Source organism: Ursus americanus, chromosome 7 (genome assembly GCF_024610735.1).
Source record: "Ursus americanus isolate L20-20 chromosome 7, mUrsAme1.1.p, whole genome shotgun sequence".
Classification (NCBI taxonomy): domain Eukaryota; kingdom Metazoa; phylum Chordata; class Mammalia; order Carnivora; family Ursidae; genus Ursus; species Ursus americanus.
The window spans coordinates 31708260-31731355 of NC_142133.1; the positions used below are offsets into that span (position 1 = coordinate 31708260).

Sequence of the window (23096 nt, forward strand, 5' to 3'; positions counted from 1 at the left end):
ATCTGCTAGTAAAAGAACCCACGTACCTGAACAGTACCAACACCATGACTTTGAACTCACGGTGTCGAAGCAGTCTGCTCCTGACTAGATGTACCGAGAGAGGAACTCTTCATTGTGCTCCTGCTTTTCGGAAAGGCCACAGCTCACCTCGCCTTTGCACAGTAATTCCCTGAGACGGTTACAACAGAGCTGCTCTCAGTTTTAGCTTCATGGTCAATTTAGGTACTTTAAAAATGGTATGTAATCAGTTTCCAGGAATGGAACCCCAATACATACAGGTGGTACCCAAAAAGGTGATGGTCGTAGTGGGTGCTTGTCTTACAATGATTCTGACAAGGAACCAATATAGGCTCAAAGCCTGGGGTCCAGTGGGAGCCCCAGAGGGGGTGTGAATAGGTTCTCTTCCTTTACTGTGTGCTGGGCTCAGAATCCATGACAGAGGGTAGGAGAAAATGTCAGGAATCCCCACTTTCATCTTGCATCACAAGCCAGTGCGTTCTGCTGTAGTGTAGGGTCACCGGAGCCTTCCATGTCCAAGTCCTCCCCTCACCCAGAGGGGGACGTACGGAGCATGTCCATTCTCACCCTCAAATGCCATGCACAAACCCAGCCTCTTTGTTGTTTATGCTACCTAGCTACCCTGAGGCATATAAATAGACCCACTCACCCACACACCATTTTCTACTGCACATAATAGAAAGGGTTGCTTTCTCCATTATTGTGAAGGACACTGCCAGCAAGACTGGGTGTGTGAAACAGGAATGATTATATATTTTGTAATTTTAAAACCAATCCTCACAAGTTAATTAGATACGGCCACTACTGTTTTTATTTTCCTATTGAAATCTTAATACAAACATACTCCTTTAGAAAAACTACCACGAACTCGTAGTTTATAAGCTAGTGATTCTATGATTCAAAAGAAAGACCCATACCTTATTTAACACAGAGTGCCGACTTAGCTTGCTACGTGCGTCTCTAATATCTTCCTTTAAGTTACAATGCTCTGGAAACAGACACGTTTTCTAATCTCAAGTGCTACTTTACACTTTCCGGCCCTAAGAGCCAGAGCAGCACGTACACCAAACATTCTGGCACATTCTCTCTCGCATGGGGCCAAGGCACCTGCCCTGTAGATGTCCTCGGGCATGGGACGTTCTGCAGGGCTGGCCCAAGTGGAGGGTACCGGGCAGTGTGCCATTCACCATTCTGCTCCCTCTTTCTTTGCTGCTGCGTCCTGTGACCCATAATGGCCAAGAAAAGGAAATGAAGCAAAGACAAAAAGGAACAAAGATCAGGACTGGACATTAGACCCATGAGCTTTACAGTGGCTTAACAAGGCCTTTGAGGAAATAGTTGAGGAAATACCAGAGGCACTCGGGGGTCCTCTGACATCCCTGCAGCCTGGGAGCACTGCAGACAGTTCCGCCGGGCCAGCAAAATCAACAGCCGGCCAAGGTGGGTCAGAGCCTCTGGGCCCCCACCTCAGCGTGAGCCCCGATTCTAGGGGCAAACCTTCGTGGTCCGTGAACAGAAGGTGGTGACGCCCATGGCAGTGCGTGGGCATGCTAGCAATTACCTTTTCGAGTTTCCTTCTCAGCAAGGTTTACAAAGTTATATTAAACTCACTCCACCGCACTGTGCTCAAAATGATATTTTTCATTTCACCTCTAACTTTTAATGCCTGTAGTTTGAACATGCATGAATCCTCCACAGGAAAAGAGTGATTCAGCTGGATTCTACTTCTACTGCTCTCAGGTTTTTTTTTCTTCTGTAAAAACCTTTTTATTTTATTTATGTAATATAGCAAATGTCTTGGAGATGGAGCTTAGTTTGTTTTTTTTTTTTAAAGCAACAACAAAACTTTTCCTACCAACATTTAAATTCAGCAGTTATATTCAGCAGCCACAAGAATACTAAATATCTAACTAATATTCATGACGAGGAGTCACTTACGACAGGGGCATGATAAAGATAAGGCACGAGGGCTGTTCTGCTAATATACAACCTAAAATCGTAACACTGGGCTGTTTTAAACCTGGACAATGAAGTGTTTGAATTAAATCTTAACTTCAGCACCCGAAAAGGCAATTTTGGAAGTTGTATTAAATGGCTCTTTGGCAACTCTCCTTATGTCAATATAACTTTCCTGAGCAAGTCCCTCTTGAGCTGAGTAATGCACACAGCTAGAAAAAAGGCCCCGCTGAGCTCAAGCCTGAAGCAATGGGACAGGACAGGCTTGGTAGTTTACTGTGGGGGGTGCACAACTGGTGAAGAAAGTAATCATTTTTCTTGAAATTTGAAAACTACTTGCTCTAATCCCTACTAATAGCAGAAATCCTATTTCCACCCTGGGGGAAATTAGGGAACTGGAGATCCCTGGGCATGAGCCTTTAAATCCTAGGTGGGATTCCTGGTCAACCACTTGGGACCTCTGTATCCTTCCTTATCTGTCAAGTAGCTATACAGTGGGTAATTAATTACCTTAAAAGCGGGCTGTGGAATACAGTTTAAACTTTCTGAGTTTTAAAACACTGGTTTCCAGAAAATTAAACTCCAACAACAAAAAAGTAAATGTAATACAATTTTTAAATTAAAAAAAAAATTACAATTCTGCTGCATTCAACAAAGTTATAAAAACTTTTTGGAAAAGATTTCTATTGTGAAACCCAGCATCGAGTGATTCTCTGCCCTATCACAAGTGAGGATTATATTAGCACAAGGGAGATAAACTCACATTTAGACTCTTGCTTTCAAGGCATATCTATACCAAACAAGGCTTCCAAACCCAACTGGACACATCGCCAGTCTGCCTCCGCTCCTTGTCCCTTTAACCTGTATGCCTGCGAAAGGAATCATATCTGCAGTAGCTAGTTACCAAAGAAACAAGACAAACATATACATGTATATGTGCGTTTTATCTTAATATTAATTCTATCCCCACATTCTGCACAGATTCTCTCAACGTTAACATGGGAATTTTAGGTATAGACAAATCATTTTAGCAAATGAGGGTAAGATTTTTATCACAACAGTTTATTAACATTCAAGGCATCTATTGAAGATCTCTGAGCTTTTGTCAAAAATCACCAGAGCAGGACAACTTGGACATGGGTAAACCATTTAAAATTTATTCAAACCGAAATAGAATGAAACTACTTCTCGCAGACTGGAATGGCTCTGTCCCGAAGGGCTGAGTTTCAGGGTGATCACACAATGTGAAGTGGGGGTTAGGAGGCCTGGGAGGAGAGAGGCCGAAGTCTGAATCTAGGTTTATGATTCTGCTTTTATTGTCGGCTGCTTTGCTGAGCCCAGAGTTCAGTGGAGTTCATAATTAATCAAGATCAAAGGATTACCAACTTAAAACAAACAAAATAACCCACCCCTGAAGAACCCTTTCTTCTTCTCCCACTTTTTACTCCAAAAGCAATAATTTTCTTTGACTTTCCCTCTGTTTTACACACCCTTCCAAAAATGGTATTTACGATCCACATTTAAACCCCCAAAGACCAACTAATGGAAATGTTAGTTTACTAAAGAAAATTAACTCTCACCACATTAAAGTATACATGTAATAGAAAAACTGGTACTTCAAAACACAAATGGCAAAGGGAGCTGTTTAAAGTTAATAATCTCCAATTCAGGTCTTTAAATTGTAGCCCTTGAACTTCCAAGTCTGACCTTCTCAGAATATCTTTGCTTTCTTTCTCACTGAATTGGAGAAAACAAAGGAAGAGGGTACCCAATGATCCCACATGCTAAGATGTTTTCAGGGAGAAACGCACTAATATCTACACCTATTCTGAAATACACAAAAAATAACATGGTGTCTTGGATGGAGACAGGGATGGCCACACAGATCCTGGGACGATAGAGCGGGAACAGTAAGATGTTAGTTGCAGACAGGAGCTCATGAGTGTTGACTGTATGCTTCTTTCAATTTTTCTCAACAAATGAAGACTTCCATAAAGAAGACGCGAGAGAAAATTTACAGTGCTATACTACTCGAAATGGAGATCAACACTAAATCTAGAAGATGCTGATAATGGTACCATTGTTAGCTTACTGGTCACGCAGTCCAGGTCACATTTCCCATTTTTTTACCTGCCACTCCCCCACTGCCCACCTTAAAGCAAACCATGGTGAAAAGGTCAGGAAATTACTTCACCAAACTATATTAATACCAAATTCTAAACCTACAAAATCCTTTACGAGCCCGTCCTTAATGAAACCTACTTTCACACAAAGAAGGTGATAATGCAGCCCACAAGGAGAAAAGTAAGTCCGCATGTTGAGCCAGCAATAGGCTGAGCAGATTTTAAGAGCCTCCCTGCTTCTGTTCCCGACAGAACTCCTGGACACAGATGCCCCTTCAGACGGCAGGAATTACCAGTTCGTTTGTTCCCGTTTTCTAGGCTTCCCCCACCTCCTCCAACAGAGATGAAAAGCTTAACACACAAAGAAACAAAGCACATGCGAAGCATCTGTTCTCACTGAAGAATTCTGGACCCCTTCCTTTCCCAGGTAAAGACTGGGATACAGGTGGGGCCTGCAAATGGCGTTCAGGTCTTCAATCAGGACTTGTGAAGAGCCACACAAACAAGTTAGATACACATCTCTTAAGCTAGGAAAAAAAAAAAAGTAGAAACTATCTACTCTAGACCCCTCGCTTAGAAAAACTGTAATCCAGACAGGAGAAGGAATTGTTCAAGGTCAATGGCATTGGGGGCAGATTAAGGACTAAGATCGGTAAACAACCGACACCACCCCCCACAATTTTTTTTTTAAAAGGTTCCTATGTTGTGGCAAAGGTTTCCCATATCAGACGTAGGTGATCTAGAGGATATAAGTTCTTCTCATTGGTCTCTTCAAGTTTCATGTATAGGTAACTGATTGTCAAGGACTCCTAAGGAGAAATGAGGTATCACTAATAACACAGCCATGTGAACAAAATGGCAGAGCTGGGGCGAGGGGCTGGGAAATCCTACCCAACCCTTCCAGCAGTAGAGGCCATCTTCATTTTCAGATCCGTCAGTACAGCTAGTTTCCTAAGTCAGCAGACGTGACCTCTGCTGCACACACATCTCTTCCAACCTCTTGGGTGAGGCACCCAGACTCTATGATCTGAAAGTGAGTCTGTTTCTTCATATGTAAAACGAGAGGTAGGGTCCACTAACCTCTGAGGACCCTTTTCAACTTTGGCCCCCTCTTTTAACTTTGTGGGGGGAAAAAAAGTGGGGAGGGACTTAAAGTCCTTCAGCTGTGCCAGAGGGCTTAGCAAACTTAAGCCACCCAAATACTCTACAAAAGCAGATCAGAAAACCTGCAGTGGTAAAACACAAACGAAAACATATTTTGACTTGGGGGAGAAAATAAAACCCTCGAAACTACAAAGACCTGAAACCACAACAAACTAACAGATATGTTCTCTTGGTACAAGTATCATTATGCAATTTTAAGGTTCTCAGGAGCAAAACAAGTCTATCAAAGTATTTCTAAAAAACAAGAAAATGATGAAAATTGAGTTTTAATAAGTTTCTTAAGAAGTTTGACTAAAACAGGCACAATGTAGCCATCTAGCTGGGTTTACCCATCCACAAATGTGAGATTCTCTTTAGCCACATGGAAGAAAATCCCCAAGACATATTTATAGACCAAATGCAGGCAAAGAAGAGAACAGGGGTGTGCTGCTCCCTTTCTCCCAAACAGTTCATCCTGTATGCTTTAATGAACTGACTTAAGACCGATGCGCAGTACCAAGTCCTCATTACCTTCAAAGACAAAGGAAAAAAATGTTAGGAAAGGGTAATGAAGCAACTGCCTAACTTAAAAATGGGGAGAGACATATACTACAGTCCTTTGACTACAGCAACTCGGAGCATCTCAAGGTTCACGTTTGGTTCAGGCTCCTTCAATGTCACGAATGAGTTCTGGTCTAAAAGTTTTCTTGTAAATCAGTTTTTTGAAACTGGAATGTATTTTTCCCTACAGAAAAAAAAACATTAAATGGTAAAAGCATCAGGATTCCCAAACCAGTCCATGAAAGCCTAATCAAGCCCTAAAATACATGAGTCACAGTTACATGCCCAAATGGCTTTGACTGCTCACTGAGGGTCTCCTTAACAGAAGGCTTGTTGCCCACCTTCAGTGGGAACAGCCAGTTCTGTTCAGCTCGGGCTGAGAGTGTTCCTATCTGACGTGGGGTGAGGGAGGTGGTGTAAGCAAGGAGGAACCCCTAAACTGACTTAGGCTTCGTCTGGGACCCGTGGACCTTGACCAGCCTAAAAAGGGCCAACCTGATGATCACCCGCTAGTAAGGTTGAGAAATCTTTTCACTTAAACAGCAAGCAGACAAACCAAAAGGAAAGCTTGCTTAAATTAACCAAACTCACAGTGACTGGTTTAAATGCAAATGTAACAACGGTATCAGTATCAGCGCTACAGGTTAGGAATCCCAAATTAAGCGTTACTGAGGAAACGGTTGTTTCCTTCTACGGTGGCAGGACTGTGGGTGAACAATCAAGAAAGACAAAACAAGCTTCGGGCTCACAGGATAATCGCTCGGCAGCAGATTCTTGACTAGTTCTTCACCACAACAGAGACAGGATCTGACCTACCAGAGCAATTTCCTTCCGAGTTATTACAAAACAGCCATCCACTCAGTTCATGTGCTTCTAGGAAGTTACTCTCCTGCCGTCAGAGAACAGAGCAATAAGGAGGATGTGCAGGCCAACCAGCCACCACGCTTGCTCGCAGTTTAACACAATAGGCTTAAAATATTATTTCATTTATGGGACGGTATTCTAGTTTCATTCCAAAAAGAACTTCCAGGGAACTCTAGAGCTACCCCCACACGACCAAGTCTACCAGCTTGTGGAAGCACTGGAAGCTGTTTTATTTCAAGACTCACGACCTTCACAGATAATTGAGACCTTTGGAGGCTTTCCTGACCATTACCAACATGCTTGCTCCAGGGAGCCCAACCAGGCGGTAGGTCATGCATCCAGTGGTGGCCAACGACCACTGCCTGAGGCAGGGCAACCAAGTGACCACGGCCAACCACCCAGAAAGCTTTACTGACACGGTGGCAGCCTGGAGGGCCAAGCAGATGTAATTACACTACCCCGAAGTCATGCTGTCACTGTTGGCTGCCATTTAATATTGGAAGGAAAAGAAAAGGACCCCCTATCTTAATGTCATTGAAGAGGAACTCCCCATTCACCAGTGTGCTTTAGCCACCTCCCAGGACTAAGCTCACCTCTAGGAAAGTCACGATCCCTGAAGGCACTGTGGATACGCAACCAAAAATTGCCACCTACCCAGCAATTTCCTACAGTGAGTAACTTGGCATATGGAAACTCTTGGGCAGAATGAAAAGCCTGGATAAACATAAGGTGATATGACACAAGGACACTTTTTCTTATGTGTTTGCATTTAGAGGATTAACTCTAACATTTCTTGAAAGTCAATTCCTATCTCAAAAGGCAATTAATTTCACATCTATGTTCACTGCAGCAGTACTCACAACAGCCAAGAAGCGAAAGAACCTAAATGTCCATCAAGGGATAAGTGGATAAAGAAAATGTAGTATATCTACATACAATATTTTTCAAGTTTAAAAAAAAAGAGAGAGAGAGAGAAATCCTGCCATTTGCTACAACGTGGTTGAACCATGAGGATATTACACTAAGTGAAATAAGCCAGTCACAAAATTACAAATACTGTGATTCCACTTTCTAAAGTAGTCAAATTCATAGAAACAGAAAGCAGAATGGTGATCCTAGACCAGGGAGAAATGGGGAGTATTTAATGGCTATAGTTTCAGTTTTGCAAGATGAAAAAATTCTGGAGATTGGTTGTACAACAAAGTGCACATAATGGACACAAATGGACTATATACTCAAAAATGGCTAAGATGGTCTATTTAATTAATTTATTTATTTGGCCATGATTAAAAAAAAAAAGACAAATTTGAGAAACAAAAAGAGGACACTTGAAATAAATATACTCAAGGGGGAGGACCCCAAATGCAGGAATATGGGGCTTTGGCTAAGGAAGTTTCTGTCACCTTTAAGAAGTAAACATTGCCACTTAAAAAACAAAACAAAACAAAACAAAACAGGGGCACCCGGCTGGCTCAGTCAGGACAGCATGTGACTCTTGATGGCGGGGTTAAGTCTGAGCCCCATGTTGGGTGTAGAGACAACTGAAAAATAAAATCCTTAAAAACAAAACAACATCAATAACCCACAAAACTCGCCCCCAATTATCAAGTCAGCGTATGTCCACTGTGCAAACTAAACATCGTGAGCACGCTTGAAGCTATGAAATATTCTTCTACGCTATGAGAAACAATGAACACATTTGCAAGACCTTCAGAAAGTAACTATAAAAGGAAGATCTCATGCCTCAAATATAAATGTAAATGTGGCCTACGCTTTGTTCTTTCGGATACAAGGCAAATCACATATATGAAAAACGCAAACATTTCCTTTGTAATTGGTTTTACTGAGATTAAAAAAAAATGGCTTTTCTTACAAAATCACATGAAAGGACAGAAGAAAGTTAAATGTAATAGTCTTTCCCCTAATTGTTAGCTCTAACAAATTCCCCTCACCTTAACCAATTACATGCAAATAGAAGGCTTATGATGTTGACAATATAAGTGACAGAATCCCTAAAAATATTTCATATGATTAGTCCCTTTTTACTAACCTCTATTTCTAAGATTTTTATTAAAACACACACACACACAATCACAAAGATTTTCTAACAGTTCCATTTCTTCAACATGAGGGTTAGCGATGTTTTTTTAATATTTCTCAAAGCAGGAAAAAAGGGGCTGTTTTATTTTTCTTTGGAACAAGTTCCTGCCAGATTTTGCACATTGCAGTTCTTTGGCGATGTGATGAGAACACATGCCCACCCACAGGCACTAATTTTGCTCTTCACCCTTCCCAAGCAGCCTTTATGACACATGCTGTCTGCGCTCCATTTCATGGAATTCAAGAGGCCCAGTCAAATAGCAGGCCTCATGGGGCTAGAGCAAGGGCAGGCAACCCATCTCTTTCACTGGATGGGTACAAGGAACATGTGTTTAAAAGAAAACCACAAAAAAGGCCAAACCCAGCTTGGACATCACCAACGCGAAAAATCTTTACAACGCCATGAATTCACACTGAAAACTAGAAGTCATCTCTCGGGTTGAAATCTGGAAAGAGGCAGTATCTTGCTGCAGTTCCTTGCACACGGAGCTCTCTGAAGACAGTGTAGCTAACTCCCTGTGCTGCTCTCAGAGTGTGAGGCAAGGAAGGTAGAGTTATCATGTAAGCCAAAAGCTCTTTCAGGAAGGGCTGAAGTGCCAGCCTGGTTCTCAAGCATTCGCCTTCTCTATGGTGATCAGTAATTACAAAGAAATGTTGGCGATTAAGAATCCAACTGGGAACGCGCATGGCTTTCATAATTGTCCCACATATACCCTAAAGACAGTCTGGGCACAGATGTCAATGCACACAAGCCGTCAGCAAATTTATACCTGAAGAATGCTCAGGACTAAGAAAAGTTCATGCTGGTTTGAATAAGACCGTGGTCATTCATCCCATTTATGTGTCCTTAATAGTGGGGTTTATGTCCTAAGAGGGCTATTCTGTGCTTGTCTCTGGCTTTTTTGAGCTACAACAAGAAAACTGTTATTTCCAGATAATGATACAAGACCTACCTACAAGTGCTATTAATCCCCACCCACTATGCAGGCAGGATGTCCTCCCTACAACCTCGGACATGGGGAGGACAGTGTAACAGCAGAACAGTGGGCAGCGGACAAGAGGCAATGGACAGGTCCAGCTCTCCCCTTGGGGGCTGCAGCTATCACCACTCATCCATAGATCACCCACCTGTACAGCAAGAAAAGATTATAAACTCACAGAACAGGTCTCTCTAAACACAAATAAGTGTTTTTAAAATATTGGTTATCTATAGTGATTTTATTTATGTATGTATTTTTAGTAATCTCTGCACCCAACATGGGGCTCAAACTCATGTCACTGAGATCAAGAGTCCCAAGCTCTTCTGACTGAGCCAGCCAAGTGCCCCCATCTACGGTGATTTTAAATAACAATGTTTTTATTAAATGGTTACTGAATTAATCATAGCTCTGAGTCCTTAAGTATAATTTTAATAGATGCTAAAGAGGGGAGGGGTCTTCAACTCTCAAAGATATGGAAAAAAATGTCCTTGATGTTTACTATCTGTTCCAATAAAATACTCCAGATGCCCTAAGCTCTGAGGGTTCAAATGCTCTCCCTGACCGCCACGCTTCTCAAGGAAGAAAGCAAAAAAAAAAAAAAAAAAAGTAAATAAATAAATCCTTTGTCTGAGGCTGTCACTCTACTTGGCTCGAAAAACACGGCCTCCAAAACTAACAAATGAATTTTTTTAGTGGGCCAGTTTTCTCGATAGCCATCTAAGAAGTGTTAGATTCTGAAGAGCCAGGAGGGAGTAGCTAAAAGGTGCTTCTACGCAGAGCAATTAGCTGCTCCAGATGACAGACTCCAGTAAATCTATGAATAAAAGGAAAGCCTGAAGAGGGAATGAGAGCCAGGACAGGGCTGGGCCCAGATAACACGCATTTTTTTAATTTAACACCACCCAGCACAGAGCTCTGAACACAGGCAGCAGCTTACTCAATACCTACTGACTGCTTCCAAGCTGAATGATCCGAAACCCTTGGTACTGGCCGTGGCTCTGTATTCCTTTTCCCTCAAAAGGTAAAGAAGGAATCTAAAAAGCACGTGGTCACTCTGGACCAACAGCTCATGGTGCTTAACAGCACAGGGGCCTCTGAGAGCAGTGGCCACAATGCCAGGGGTGACTGTCACTGCCAAACTGCAGTCATCAAGATGCTGAGTGGGTAATGAAACCAAAGCTGAACGAAAATCTATGCTGCCCTAAAATGATCTGGACAGGACCTGAATCTCTTTCCACACAAATCACAGGGAAAGCAAGACATTTTCACTGAGAATGCCAATACGTCAAGAACGTCAGACGAAATGTTTTTATACACGGGCCTTTAACCACTTTCTGTAGGCCTCTAAGGGGAAAAATATGATAAAACAGAACCTAAGATTTCAGTGCAATCAGAGCAAATGAGCTATTCTGCCTTTAATTCACATCTTTAAGTCACATTCTTTTTCTTTTTTTTTTAAAGATTTTATTTATTTATTTGACAGAGAGACAGCCAGCGAGAGAGGGAACACAAGCAGGGGGAGTGGGAGAGGAAGAAGCAGGCTCCCAGCAGAGGAGCCCGATGTGGGGCTCGATCCCAGAACGCCAGGATCACGCCCTGAGCCGAAGGCGCTTTAACGACTGCGCTACCCAGACGCCCCTAAATCACATTATTTTTCTGATAACTTCTGACAAAGTGAAATTTGAATCTATGGCGTCCATCAAAGCAACGAGAGAACCCCATCTATGAGAAACAAATTCAGGTTCAAGCTAACATTTTTAAAGTCGCTTTTCTTCTACAACTTAAAAAAAGTTAATGAGAAGGCATAAAAAGCCTTACTTTGAATCTGAAGAATTTTTTAATACCACCAAATGCTATTATTAAATACGCACTATACAAGCATGTATACACATACGCATATAAAAATAAGCACTACAGATGTGGGCAGGAAAATTCTTAGCAAAACCCCCACATATTTCAAATACTGTTCTTCTTCATTATTGTCCTCTACCATAATTAGCATGTTACAGCATAACAGGTGGCTTTCATTTATAGAATGCAAAATTAATGAAATTTGGAGATGGTCCTGTCTTCGAAAACAAACTGGCCATCCTAAAAAAAGTGTACCTCTTCATCGACAGAACAGAAACAAACTCTCCTCATGCTGGCTTTCCGTATTCTCGGAATTTCTGAATGTATTTAAATAGGTCAATTTGAGACATTTAACAGTTTAGAATACACGTCCCTCAAGGAAAACAAGTCATGATTATGGGCTTTACAAGAAAGGGGAAGAGAAACAAAGACTGCCCAAATTTCCAGCTCGGTAAGCCTAGATCTGCTTAATGCTCTCTGAGTGATAACACAATATACCACCAAAGATGGAGCTGTTCCACAAATGCTCAGTCTTAAGCAAATTTGTGGGCAGTTGTGTTATAGGTCCCGACCCAGCCATTCTGGATAGACAGACTAGATAATCATAAATAGTACTCCTATAAACTAACTATAGCATCTGTCCCTAACAAGTAGGACACAAAAAGTATTTTTTAAAAATATGAGGAGACACCGAACGGACTGTCAACACACAGAGGAATGTTTAATATACTCAAATAAACAAGATCTGTGCCTTCAACGAGTCCGGCATTGTTTAAATTTAGTGAGTGAAGAAAGAGAGAAGGTCAGACAGGCGACACAGCCTCCCAATTATGCAGAACAATCCTTCAGATCATGTGAAAGCTATAATTAAATGTTGTTACCAAACCCCCACTACTCTTTCTCCCACCTAGAAAAGTTAACGCATGATTTCAGTATGAGCAAATTATGATTTGCAAAAATTAGACATATTCACTCAGTAGGGGACTAAAGCTTTCTTACATTAAGTCGTGTATCTTGGGGGATAAGAAAAAATCACAATATTGAAAATAAATCCAACATCATAAATACAATAGTTACTATTAGACCATATCCTTTAGCCCACCTCTGCTCTTTCTTTCCTTCTTTTTCTTTCTATTTATTCAAGTTTTATGCTACCCACCCAAAAGATATACCATCTCTGCAAAAGTGGTTTCCTAGGCAGTGTCTTTTAAACTCAGGGCTTAATAAAAGGGATGAGTTTACCTGAATATCTAAGGAGAAATTTGTTTTCTGAGAGGGAGATGAGTGGACAAGAGCTCTGTCCGTCCAAAGACCAGTGGTAACCTATCTGTCCTTGCATGTGAGCGCACGCACACACACACACACACACACACACACACACACGCAAACACTTCAGTTCCTTCCAATTAGAATAATTTTTTTTCCTCCCTTAAAAAATATTAAATTATCAGAAAGGTTAGGCAGAAGAGAACAAGGAGAAAATAAAGTTCATGTAAACAGTAAGCACATACCCGCCCGGTGATGCCATTTCCGCTACATTGTAGAGCCCAGGTGCTGGCGATTAGCATTATTGCTACTATAAAGCTTCCGATAAAAATGGATTGTCTCTTGCGGACCTGAGAACCAGCTGGCTGCTTGAAAAGTGGTTTCCCCCATATATGATTCAGTCTCCTTGACAAATATACTGCATCGTACTGGATGAGTCATCTGAGGGTTAGTCCGCATTTTATAGGCCTGTTGTGTCATTACTCACATTCAACATCCTGCTTCTCAAAAGTGGAAGCTGGAAGCCTGACAGCTGACAGATGCTTTTTCCCATTAAAATATTGTTTAAAAGAATTCCTGTAAGTTATGATTATCAATCATTGATGATACTATGAAATGCCCAGGAAGCAAATGGCACAGCTCAATACCTGAGATTACAGTGGTAGAACCACAAGTGCAAATTGCTTACCCGCCCCCATCTCCAATCCAAACAATCTGATTCAGAGCTGAGAGCAAGGACCACCCCCCGCCCCCCCACCACTCTTTTAAGATATCAGCGAATTAGTATAGGCACGGACCCTGTTGATTCTTAGGTTGTAAGATAACCTAGCTGCAGGAGCTTTGTAAAAACTACACCTCAAAATTTTGGTTAATTCTGTCAAGTGGGAGAGTGGCACTGTATTTGAAAAATGTCTACTTCTTAGAGAAAGTATGTAAGGGATGAAATGATGTGATATCTGCGATGTTATGAATAGCTTACCAAAGGGGGGGTAAGGAAATGTGGTAAAATCTTGATCATTGCTGTATCTGTGTGGTAAGTAATATGGGGACCGGCTATATTATTCTCTCTTGAGTATCTAAAGATTTTCATGATAAAATTTAAAAATTAAAGAAAGTTTTTTCCAGTCCCTACAAGTCTAATTTGTACCCAAACAAGGCACTTTTCTAGTTAGATAAGAACCTATCGTACATGTGAATGGGCACCATTCACACAGTGCAACCTGGTCACCACGGGTGTGGGAGTTTCCAGCCTGAAGGTATGACACACGTGGCCAAAGGCCACTGTCGAGGGCTGCATCCACCCAATGAACAAATGCCTGGGGCTCTCTCCTCCCAAGACTATCTGGTGGCTGTTCCTCATGTTTCCTTTGAGGACACAAGCCCCAGCCTCATTCGTGAGCTCAATGTTGACATTACAAGGGAGAGGTTACTATTTCCAGCTTCCTTATATGGTTTTGGAAACACTCCATGAGAGGTTATGTAAGTCACATCCATAGTCCCCTTACACCAACACATCTCTTTGTAAGGTAGCAGTGTTTGCTCAACTCACTTTATGCTCAAATTGGGTTACTTAAACCATCTGAGGGAGGAAGACAGCTTTGATTTCATGCCTGGAAAAAACCCAGATACGGAAGCTCCAATGTATGTTAAACAAAACCACTATTGAAACTAGATGTTGTTGAAAAAAATTGTCCTTGTTGATATGTTCTGAAAGTGTGACAAGTCACCACAGGACACTTAAAATACAGATGTCCTATGAAAACCTAGGACCTCTGGACTGCTCCCTTTCTTTCTGAAACTAAACGATAGGAGGGTGTGTCAGGTCAAGACTCCCACCTCAGCTCCCACCTCAGTCAAGGCCAAACCTCAAAGGACACTGCCCAAGTGGACTGAAAACATGTAGCAAATGGTTGTGATGGTCCCCACAGAACATCAAGTGACAACCTCACGAATTCAAACTGGTTAGGACTGTGTGTGGGCCTGAGCTGAAGCCTTCCTGGGCTCTGACAAATGCTTTCCTCTTAAAGACTGCAAACTATAGGCTTATCAAAATGTCCCCTTGCAACTTAATGAAAACCTTTCACACACTTGCAGAGCGTGATTTGCCTGAATGCAACAGGTAGAAATGGGGGCATTCATAAACTTCTAGGCTAACTTGAATTTCTGCAAGTATCTTCAAGAAATAAGTTTAGAGTTCATTAAAGAATGTATAACTCAAATTTACTCAAAAATACAAAACTAGGAGTGCCTGGTGGCTCAGTCGGTTAAGCGTCTACCTTCGGCTCAGGTCATGATCCCAAGATCCTGGGATCCAGCCCCACATGGGGCTCCCTGCTCAGCAGGAAGCCTGCTTCTCTCTCTCCCTCTGCTTGCTGCTCCCCCCACATGTGCTTTCTCTCTGTCAAATAAATAAAATCTTTAAAAAAAATGTAAAAGTAATGGCAGTAATGTATACACACACACACACACACACACACACACACACACACACACAGAATGAGAATACGGCAATTATGGTAAAATGTTAACAAATGGGGAACTGGATATCGAAGAGTCCCTCAGAGGCACCTGGGTGGCTCAGTCAGTTAAGCATCTATCTCCTGGTTTCGACTCAGGTCATGATCTCAGGGTTGTGAGATCAAGCCCCACGTTGGGTTCCCTGCTTAGCACAGTCTGCTCAAGATTCTCTCCCTCTGCCCCTCCCCAACCACGCACATGCATACACAGGCACGCACGCATTCTCTCTCTCTCTCTCTCTCAAATAAATAAATAAATAAATAAATAAATAAATAAATAAATAAAATCTTAAACAAAAAACTTTGCCCATTTAGTAGAGGTAACAAATTAAAAAAGAGTCCTTCATACTATTCTTACAACTTATCTATGACAATGCAATACTTCAAATAAAGTTAAACACACAAAAGAAAGAAAATACGTAACCCTTGTTTTTTAAAAAAAGATTTGTTTCAGATTTAGTGACCACCATAGTTGTTGCTGCTTCCACCTCACCCATTAAAAAAAAAAAATCTTGGACCATAAAGGAAATTTACCAAAATGTCAACATTAGGAAAGGCCTCTGGGTTAAGATTAAGGGTGTTCCTTGTAAACAATTTTATAAAAGAATCCGAAAACAAAACAACCAAACAAACATTTTGGGAAACCTACAAACTATATCCTTGAGAATACTGTTTGTTTAGTCTTGCATTTCATAAGTTTATTTGACCACAGGAACCTCCTCCCCCATCACCATCCCTACAAGCAGAAGAAGCACTTTGGGAAACACTGCTGTAGGTGACAGGATATGGTTTTTCTTTCCCCTGATCATTTTACTCTTTTTAGCTTTCTTCAGAACACACCTTATCTATTTTAACAACAAAAGGCATCCAAAGTTGGCATCTGCCATCTTTAATGAACATTTCTATTTGGTAGACTTGCATGCCAATGACCAACACTGGTCAGCAAACAACTTGTATGCACTATCCAGTCTCCCTGGACCACACTAGACTGGCACACCATCAGGGGAAACTGAGGAGCCTGCATCCATGTGTATAGTGGGTTAAGAGCTCATGTCAGTGCTGGTGTTAAGAGGCGAATGGCCCTGGGTGAGGCCACCCCAATGAGCAGTAGCTTGCTCCAGGACCAGCTCTACCTCCACATTTTCAGAGCACTACGTCTTGGAACCTGGAAACCAGCCTGGATGCCTCTGGCCTGAGAGCCCCAGGCATTTATAAAATATTCAGCTCCCATGGTCCTTGGGTATCTAAGAAGCGAAACTAGCTGGGAAGCATAGCACAACATGGCTTTCAATTTATTATAACTTGCTAATGGACTCATTTTAAATTTTTGCCACGTACTAATTTGTACAAGAGTTTTCAGCAATAATCTGTCTTCATATTTTGGGCTTTTTAGGTGGGATGGGGAGAGGCTGAAGTCCGAATACTGGCTAATGTCAAGATCCAAAGGTAAATGTGGATATTAAGATGTAATCCACAGGCTGTACTATGGTAAAAGATCAGGAAATTGGAGTCGAGCTGTCTTGGTTCAAAATCCAGCCTGGCCCTTATTCTCTAAGCTTCTGCTCCTTTATCGGTAAAATGGGTATAAAATTAATAACCTCACAGAATTGTTCTGAATGGGATAAGTGTGATCACTCACAACTAGTACTTAGCAGGGCCTGGCCACATACAGAGCACTCATTAATTTATGCAAACAATGATGAGGATATTTCTAAGTTTTATAAATTTAGACTGGCAGGGGTGGGCAAATAAGGGCCCGCCACTAAACACGGGTCTGTTTATGTATCGTCCGGGGCTGCTTTACAGCCACAAAGGCAGAGCTGAGCAGTTGTAACAGAAACCCCATGGTTCCCAAAGCCGAAAATATTTACTAACTAGACCTTCAAAGAAAAAGTTTGCCAACCCCTGGTCATTAACAATTTAGCGGATAAAGAATTGGGTCTTTCCCCTATAGAAGTTTTGGTCATTGGTCCTTTATTCTGTTTAATGTCTCAGTTTAGAAACCAGACACACAGGCGTTATTTATGGTGATTTGGTCCGTAAGAGCTGAGGCTCATGCTTTCCTTACAATGCAAAACACATACGTACCGCAGTGCTCCGTCTCAGGGCCAGCAAGGCTATCTAGAGGGCCTGAGGCTGCCTGTGGACCTTTCCACCTCCACTCCTTCCTGACTGGCCCACTCAAAGAGGAAGACCTCCCTGTTTCAGAGCCCAGCTGATGTGTGTGAGCCCACAGCCATGCCTCCCCTCCCCCAAGTCACATCTGTACATTCTGTCAAAACCACATGTGTCCCCAGAGCTTGAAGCAAGAGGTGAAAGATGATCTGGAAGATGCATTCAGGAAACTGAGCAACAGAAACGAAGGATGCTTTCAAGAGGGTCAGACAGCCACGGGTGGGATTAATACCACTTGAGGAGCCTTCAGAAACGAGGGTTGCCATAACATCATCATTGCCAACAAGAGTCCAGTAAAGAGACTGAGGACAACCCTGAAAAACGAAGAACACGCCTTAGATGCAGGTCCCAAGGCAGGTCCCCGCACCCAATCACGCTGCCTGTTTTCTTTGGCAGGAAAGCTTGTTTATTTGGGGAAAATGAACCCATTGCATTAATGGATAATGCAGGTGAAGGGAGTCCTGGGACTCGTCTCTGGGAGAGGAAATCTGAACAAAAGAAACCATTCTAACTGCCTTCAGTTAGCTCTCTTATACAGATATAAAAAAAAAGTTTTAGCCAGCTGTTTGGATAGAGATTAAATCGGAGGTGTACTTAGATACACAGCCTTTCTGGTGGCCACTTGCTGCCTTACTGGCAAAAATGAACATTTTTACAAAGTCGATCCAAAAGAAAACTACATACGTTAAATACCAACGTGGATGCTAAGGGCTGGGGCTGTTCAAGAAACGGAAGGAGGACGTAGATGACTTCTACTGTTACCTACTGGGAGCAGGATTTCGGAGACGTACACATAACAAGTCTCACTTGAGACCAAACCAGTTTTCAGCGCGTTCCTTAAAGTGTAACTGGCTGGCACAGGGGTAAAGCAAGGCTCTTTCCAAAGCTCATGGTTACTTTGGGGATGTTGAGCTGGGTCAGAGCCAGAAGACCTGCACTGATTACATGTACGTGAGCTATTACACTTAGCTGATATTTTTTTTTTAAAGAGAAAGAGTGCACACACACACATGTGTGCAAGAGTAGGGGTGGGGGTGTGGCAAGGGAGAAAGAGAATCTTAAGCAGACTCCCCGATAAGCACAGAGCCCACCGCTGACAACACTGAGATCATTACCTGAACTGAAACCAAGAGATGGGTGCTTGACCAACTGAGCTACCCAGGCGCCCCAGATTTTTTTTTTTTTTTTAAAGATAAGAGACACTATGATATGAGGACCTTTTAGGGCTAGGCTCGTGGATCTGGAAAGATTGCTTTAAGGAAAGGTTAAGGGAACCGACATTCACCCAGTGCCCATTTGGTGTGGGGCATTCCATATGGTTGTATCAACACACCCACAAATTTTGTGCCTGGCCTGTGTGGAGTAAAAACAAGGGGCTGAACTACTAGGTCAATTTAGTCTAGAGAGTCTGAATTTCTCCAGCATAAGATGTTACACAAACATGGCAGGACTGATAAAAGTGGAAGAAGGAATCCAAACTATATCAGAAACATGGGAAAGTCACTCTGGAAAATCAGGAAAGGAGCCAAGGGCTTGATCAGCAAGGAAAGGTAAGAGCATCCAGGGTTCTGTGGATATGGCCATGCTGGAGGCCAGGTATCCATTAGAAGACCACGTTAACCCTTCAAGCCTGGAGAGCAAACAGGGCAAGAGGGCCTGACCTCAGAGACATGGGCTGCAGAGAGAAACCAAACCTACATCTGGGTGTGGAATTTTAAGTTCAAGGGATGAAGGGGCCTCAAGACCTGGAAAGGGAATATAGGGAATGCCCAATGGGTGACAATGGGTGACCAGTGAGTGTATTTAACATGTGCCATGCTGAACAGTGAGGTCTGTGTTTGAAATCTGCTTAAGGTTGGATAGCTCATTCTTCAAGACACACTCGCACCGTGAGGATCACAGACTGAGTGTGCCGGACCCCAATCTGCCATCGGCCTAGCCAGCCCACTCTTTTGTTTTCCTAACTTCAGGACAGAATTAGACCTGAAGCTGCTCAAAGGCTGTGTAATTCTGGGAAGTCTTAAATCTACCACTTACCATAATGCTGGTCACAAAAAAAACTTATCCAAGATAATGGTAGCTTCCTAGCTCAACAAACCTTTCTTGCAGAAGCCACTTCTGTCAGATGGCTATACAGATACTCAGTAGTGGAAATGGAAATCTCTTCTGAGAACTCTCAACAGTGCTCTTCAATTATTCACCTATGTAAATAGCACACACTGCTGGAGTTAGACATCCTGCAAGTTCATTCTGTTGGGAGGCAGTAGCTTGGGCCTGGTTTTACCACCAGTTACATGCCTCTGGGCAAAGTCATTTTTCTTAGTGCCTCAATTCCTTTGTCTGGAAAATGTAGGGCTTAAATTAGTCCAGTCTTTGAACCTCCAGAATTTTTTTTTTTTAAGATCTTATTTATTTTGGCAGAGAGGAGAACATGCGCACACAAGCAGGGAGCAGCAAAGGCAGAGGGAGAAGCAGACTCCCTGCCGAGCAAGGATGCTGGGCTCGCTCGCTCCCAGGGCCCTGGGATCATGACCTGAGCTGAAGGCAGACGCTTAACTGACTGAGCCACCCAGGCACCCCTGAATCTCCAAGAACTCTACAAGGCATGGATTGTTGAGAGCTACGTGAGAAAACTGCCTACTAATACAAGTGAACAGAGAAGAGAGAGGAGTGGAAAGAAGCTGGCAATGCTGGTGGATCAAGACCAACAGACTGGGGGGCAAAGCTATGTTCTGACCCTGGATCTAAGAGGCCAGCCTAAACTAACACACCAGTTTCAAAGGATGTGGATCTCACCCCAAAGCTAGAACTGTCTTTTCCTTACAAACAACATTGGTCAACAACAGCAGCTAATGTCAACACTGGCTGTGGCTGTATCGTATGCAAGCACTGAGCCTTACAATTTCACAGGACTTTTGTCCCAGACAGAGACCGGAGGTAGCAAATGGAGTCTAGTACATTCTCTTCTCTGTCTTCATGGCAATCAGTGCCATACTTACAGCATTTTTGTTGTGACTTGCATGTCCCCTTTGCTACGGGACTTGAGACCCTTAAGAAAAGATGGGTTTTTTCATTTTTGTAACTCAGTGTCTAACAAATGGTAAACCCTTGGTAGACCAGAGTTTCTTTCGTTTCATTCAACAAACACAGATGAACCTCTATTGGCTTAAAGAGATATAAATGGGAGGAAATGACAGAAAAGTAGTAGCAAACTTCTGTAATGTCTATTCTTCTTCATTACTAAATGCAGTTAAGTTCACTGTAGAATACTTAGAAAATGCAAAGGAAAACATTCGCCTGAAATGATATTCAGGTGGTAGAAAGAGCATTAGAGGCACCGACAGTGATGTAAGACATGTTTACCAATTTAATGTATTCTTTGTCACTCTCTGAACCCCCATTACAAAAATAATTCTATTTTTCTATTTATGCATTTCTGACAAAAACAAAAGATACTGTGTATAGGCTTAATATGATTTTTTTAGTTCTCTGATTCAGCACCTGGGGGGGGCAAATAATTTATGGGTTTCACATCTTATGGACCTTAGATATTAACTAAAGAACTAGAAGAGCAGCCTCAGCAAACCTTAGAGTGTTCAAGTTGTAGGCCAATCACACCTGACGTATGAGGAAACTAAGGTCAGCTTCCAAGGCTTTGTTCAAATTCAGCTGTAGGCGCAAGAACTGGGCTTGGGACTTTTGACTGAGTCTACGTTACCTCCCAAGCAAAAACCAGAATCATCCCTCAATTCTGTCACACTGTTAGCTTTCGGTTTCTGAAAGGAAATCAGAAATGATTCCAGGACAAGAGAAGTAGATGCCAGTGTCCAGAATATTTATCTGCACTACAATTCTCAGGTGCCAGGCTAAATAAATCACCGAAGGGCAGACGAAGCTACTGATTACTCTGAAAACTGATTCAGACTTTGCCATAAGCATTTTTTTTTTTAAAGATTTTATTTGTCAGAGAGGGAGAGAGAGCAAGCACAAGCAGGGGGAGTGGCAGGCAGAGGGATTTAATTCTAACAGAAATTTTAAAAATGGGCCAATGAATCTGAGTTAGGGCTCACTGGTCAACAGAGTGCAAAGTGATCAGATAGGCTTACAGATCACTGACTTGGGCGCCACCGTTCAAAGGACCTTCCCCCTCTCAGGAACCCCTAAGAGTAGTCATAATAAAACTTGCTGAGGGGCGCCTGGGTAGCGCAGTCGTTAAAGCGTCTGCCTTCGGCTCAGGGCGTGATCCTGGCGTTCGGGGATCGAGTCCCACATCGGGCTCCTCCGCTGGGAGCCTGCTTCTTCCTCTCTCACTCCCCCTGCTGTGTTCCCTCTCTCGCTGGCTGTCTCTCTGTCACATAAATAAATAAAATCTTAAAAAAAAAAAAACTTGCTGAGAGGAAAGGGGAGAATCCCAAGTACCTCACCAAGAGAAGAACCTGGCCCTCTGTGGTGGCAACGGTGAATGCCTTACAGCAGAAGCTCATATATGCACAGTCAACCTTCCAACTGAACAGAACAGAAGCCAGAGTCTGCGTACATTTAAAGAGAGAAGAGGCTCTTCTCAATGAACACTTGCACCCTAGGGTTGGTCAAGATTTGGGGACCGATTGTCCACGTGTGGTCTGTCGCTACCTTTGACAGGACCCTGGTATTTAAAGATGCAGAACCCACTCATCTTTCAACACGGACTGAATGCTAGCCAACTACCTCATTTGGTGCTCCATCACAAATACAGTGATCCTTCCCAAGACTGGACGAAGAGGGGAAAGGCTGTATGCTTGGCCTCCTACAGAGCTGCCAAGGGTAATCATGACCACATGCGATTTTCATCATGTGTACAGCTCTACTAGAAAGAGGAAAAGACCTGTATGTGAGATACCAAATCCCTGATCAAACCTCAACCCGATCAGTAATCACTCCTAGAACAGCACTCACTGTGGTATTCATTCAAGGAAGAGAAGGTCTTCAAGTTTTACTAAAATTAGTTACCAGATGCCAAAACAAAATAGTGATGAGAATAGACAATGGATGTAGGTCCCACCTAGTTTATAGACGCAAAACCAAAGAGTAAGCCCCAGATGCACAAACTGGAATAAAACCCAGAAGGTACATTTGTGGCAGAGCCAAGAATAGGTCCTGAGTGTCCTTGAATTTCATCTTTCAGAACATTTTTAAACAAAGTTCACTCCAACCATGTTCTTTGCTTCAAGTCGCCCCCAAAGATTCTCTCTGCCCCTCTTTCTCCACTCAAGAGGGAGAAAACTGTTCTATGCATTCCATTTGTTTGTTTCCTGTGAGCCCTAGAGCAAATGTCCCTAATACTAAGAATGTGCCAAATGTGAAGAGCAAGTCTTAACCTTAGAATATTCCTAGCTATCAGAGTGGGACGAGCTCAGCTCAAAGGGATTTTGCTACCACTCAGTAGAAGCTGGGAATAAATAGAAACACACAGACAGTAAGGCACATGCGATGCCAAGGGAGAAACAAAAGACTGCGCAGACAGACAAGAGATGGGAAGGGAAGCCATCCCAGTCCCCCTACCC

General features: G+C 42.5%; 1 protein-coding gene across 2 annotated transcripts in view; it reads right to left on the reverse strand.

Annotated features, from left to right (window-relative positions):
- SPRED2 (sprouty related EVH1 domain containing 2) overlaps nt 1-23096 on the reverse strand; it is a 111292-nt gene that overhangs the window by 37338 nt on the left and 50858 nt on the right. Inside the window, exon 1 of one of the 2 annotated variants that reach the window (XM_087863465.1) lies at nt 1126-13575. The exons of the other annotated variant lie outside the window; for it this stretch is intronic. Coding sequence (XP_087719591.1) covers nt 1126-1208 — 83 coding nt within the window. The 5' untranslated portion in view covers nt 1209-13575. Of the gene's footprint in view, nt 1-1125; nt 13576-23096 lie in introns of those variants that run through there. 2 annotated transcript variants of the gene reach the window in all.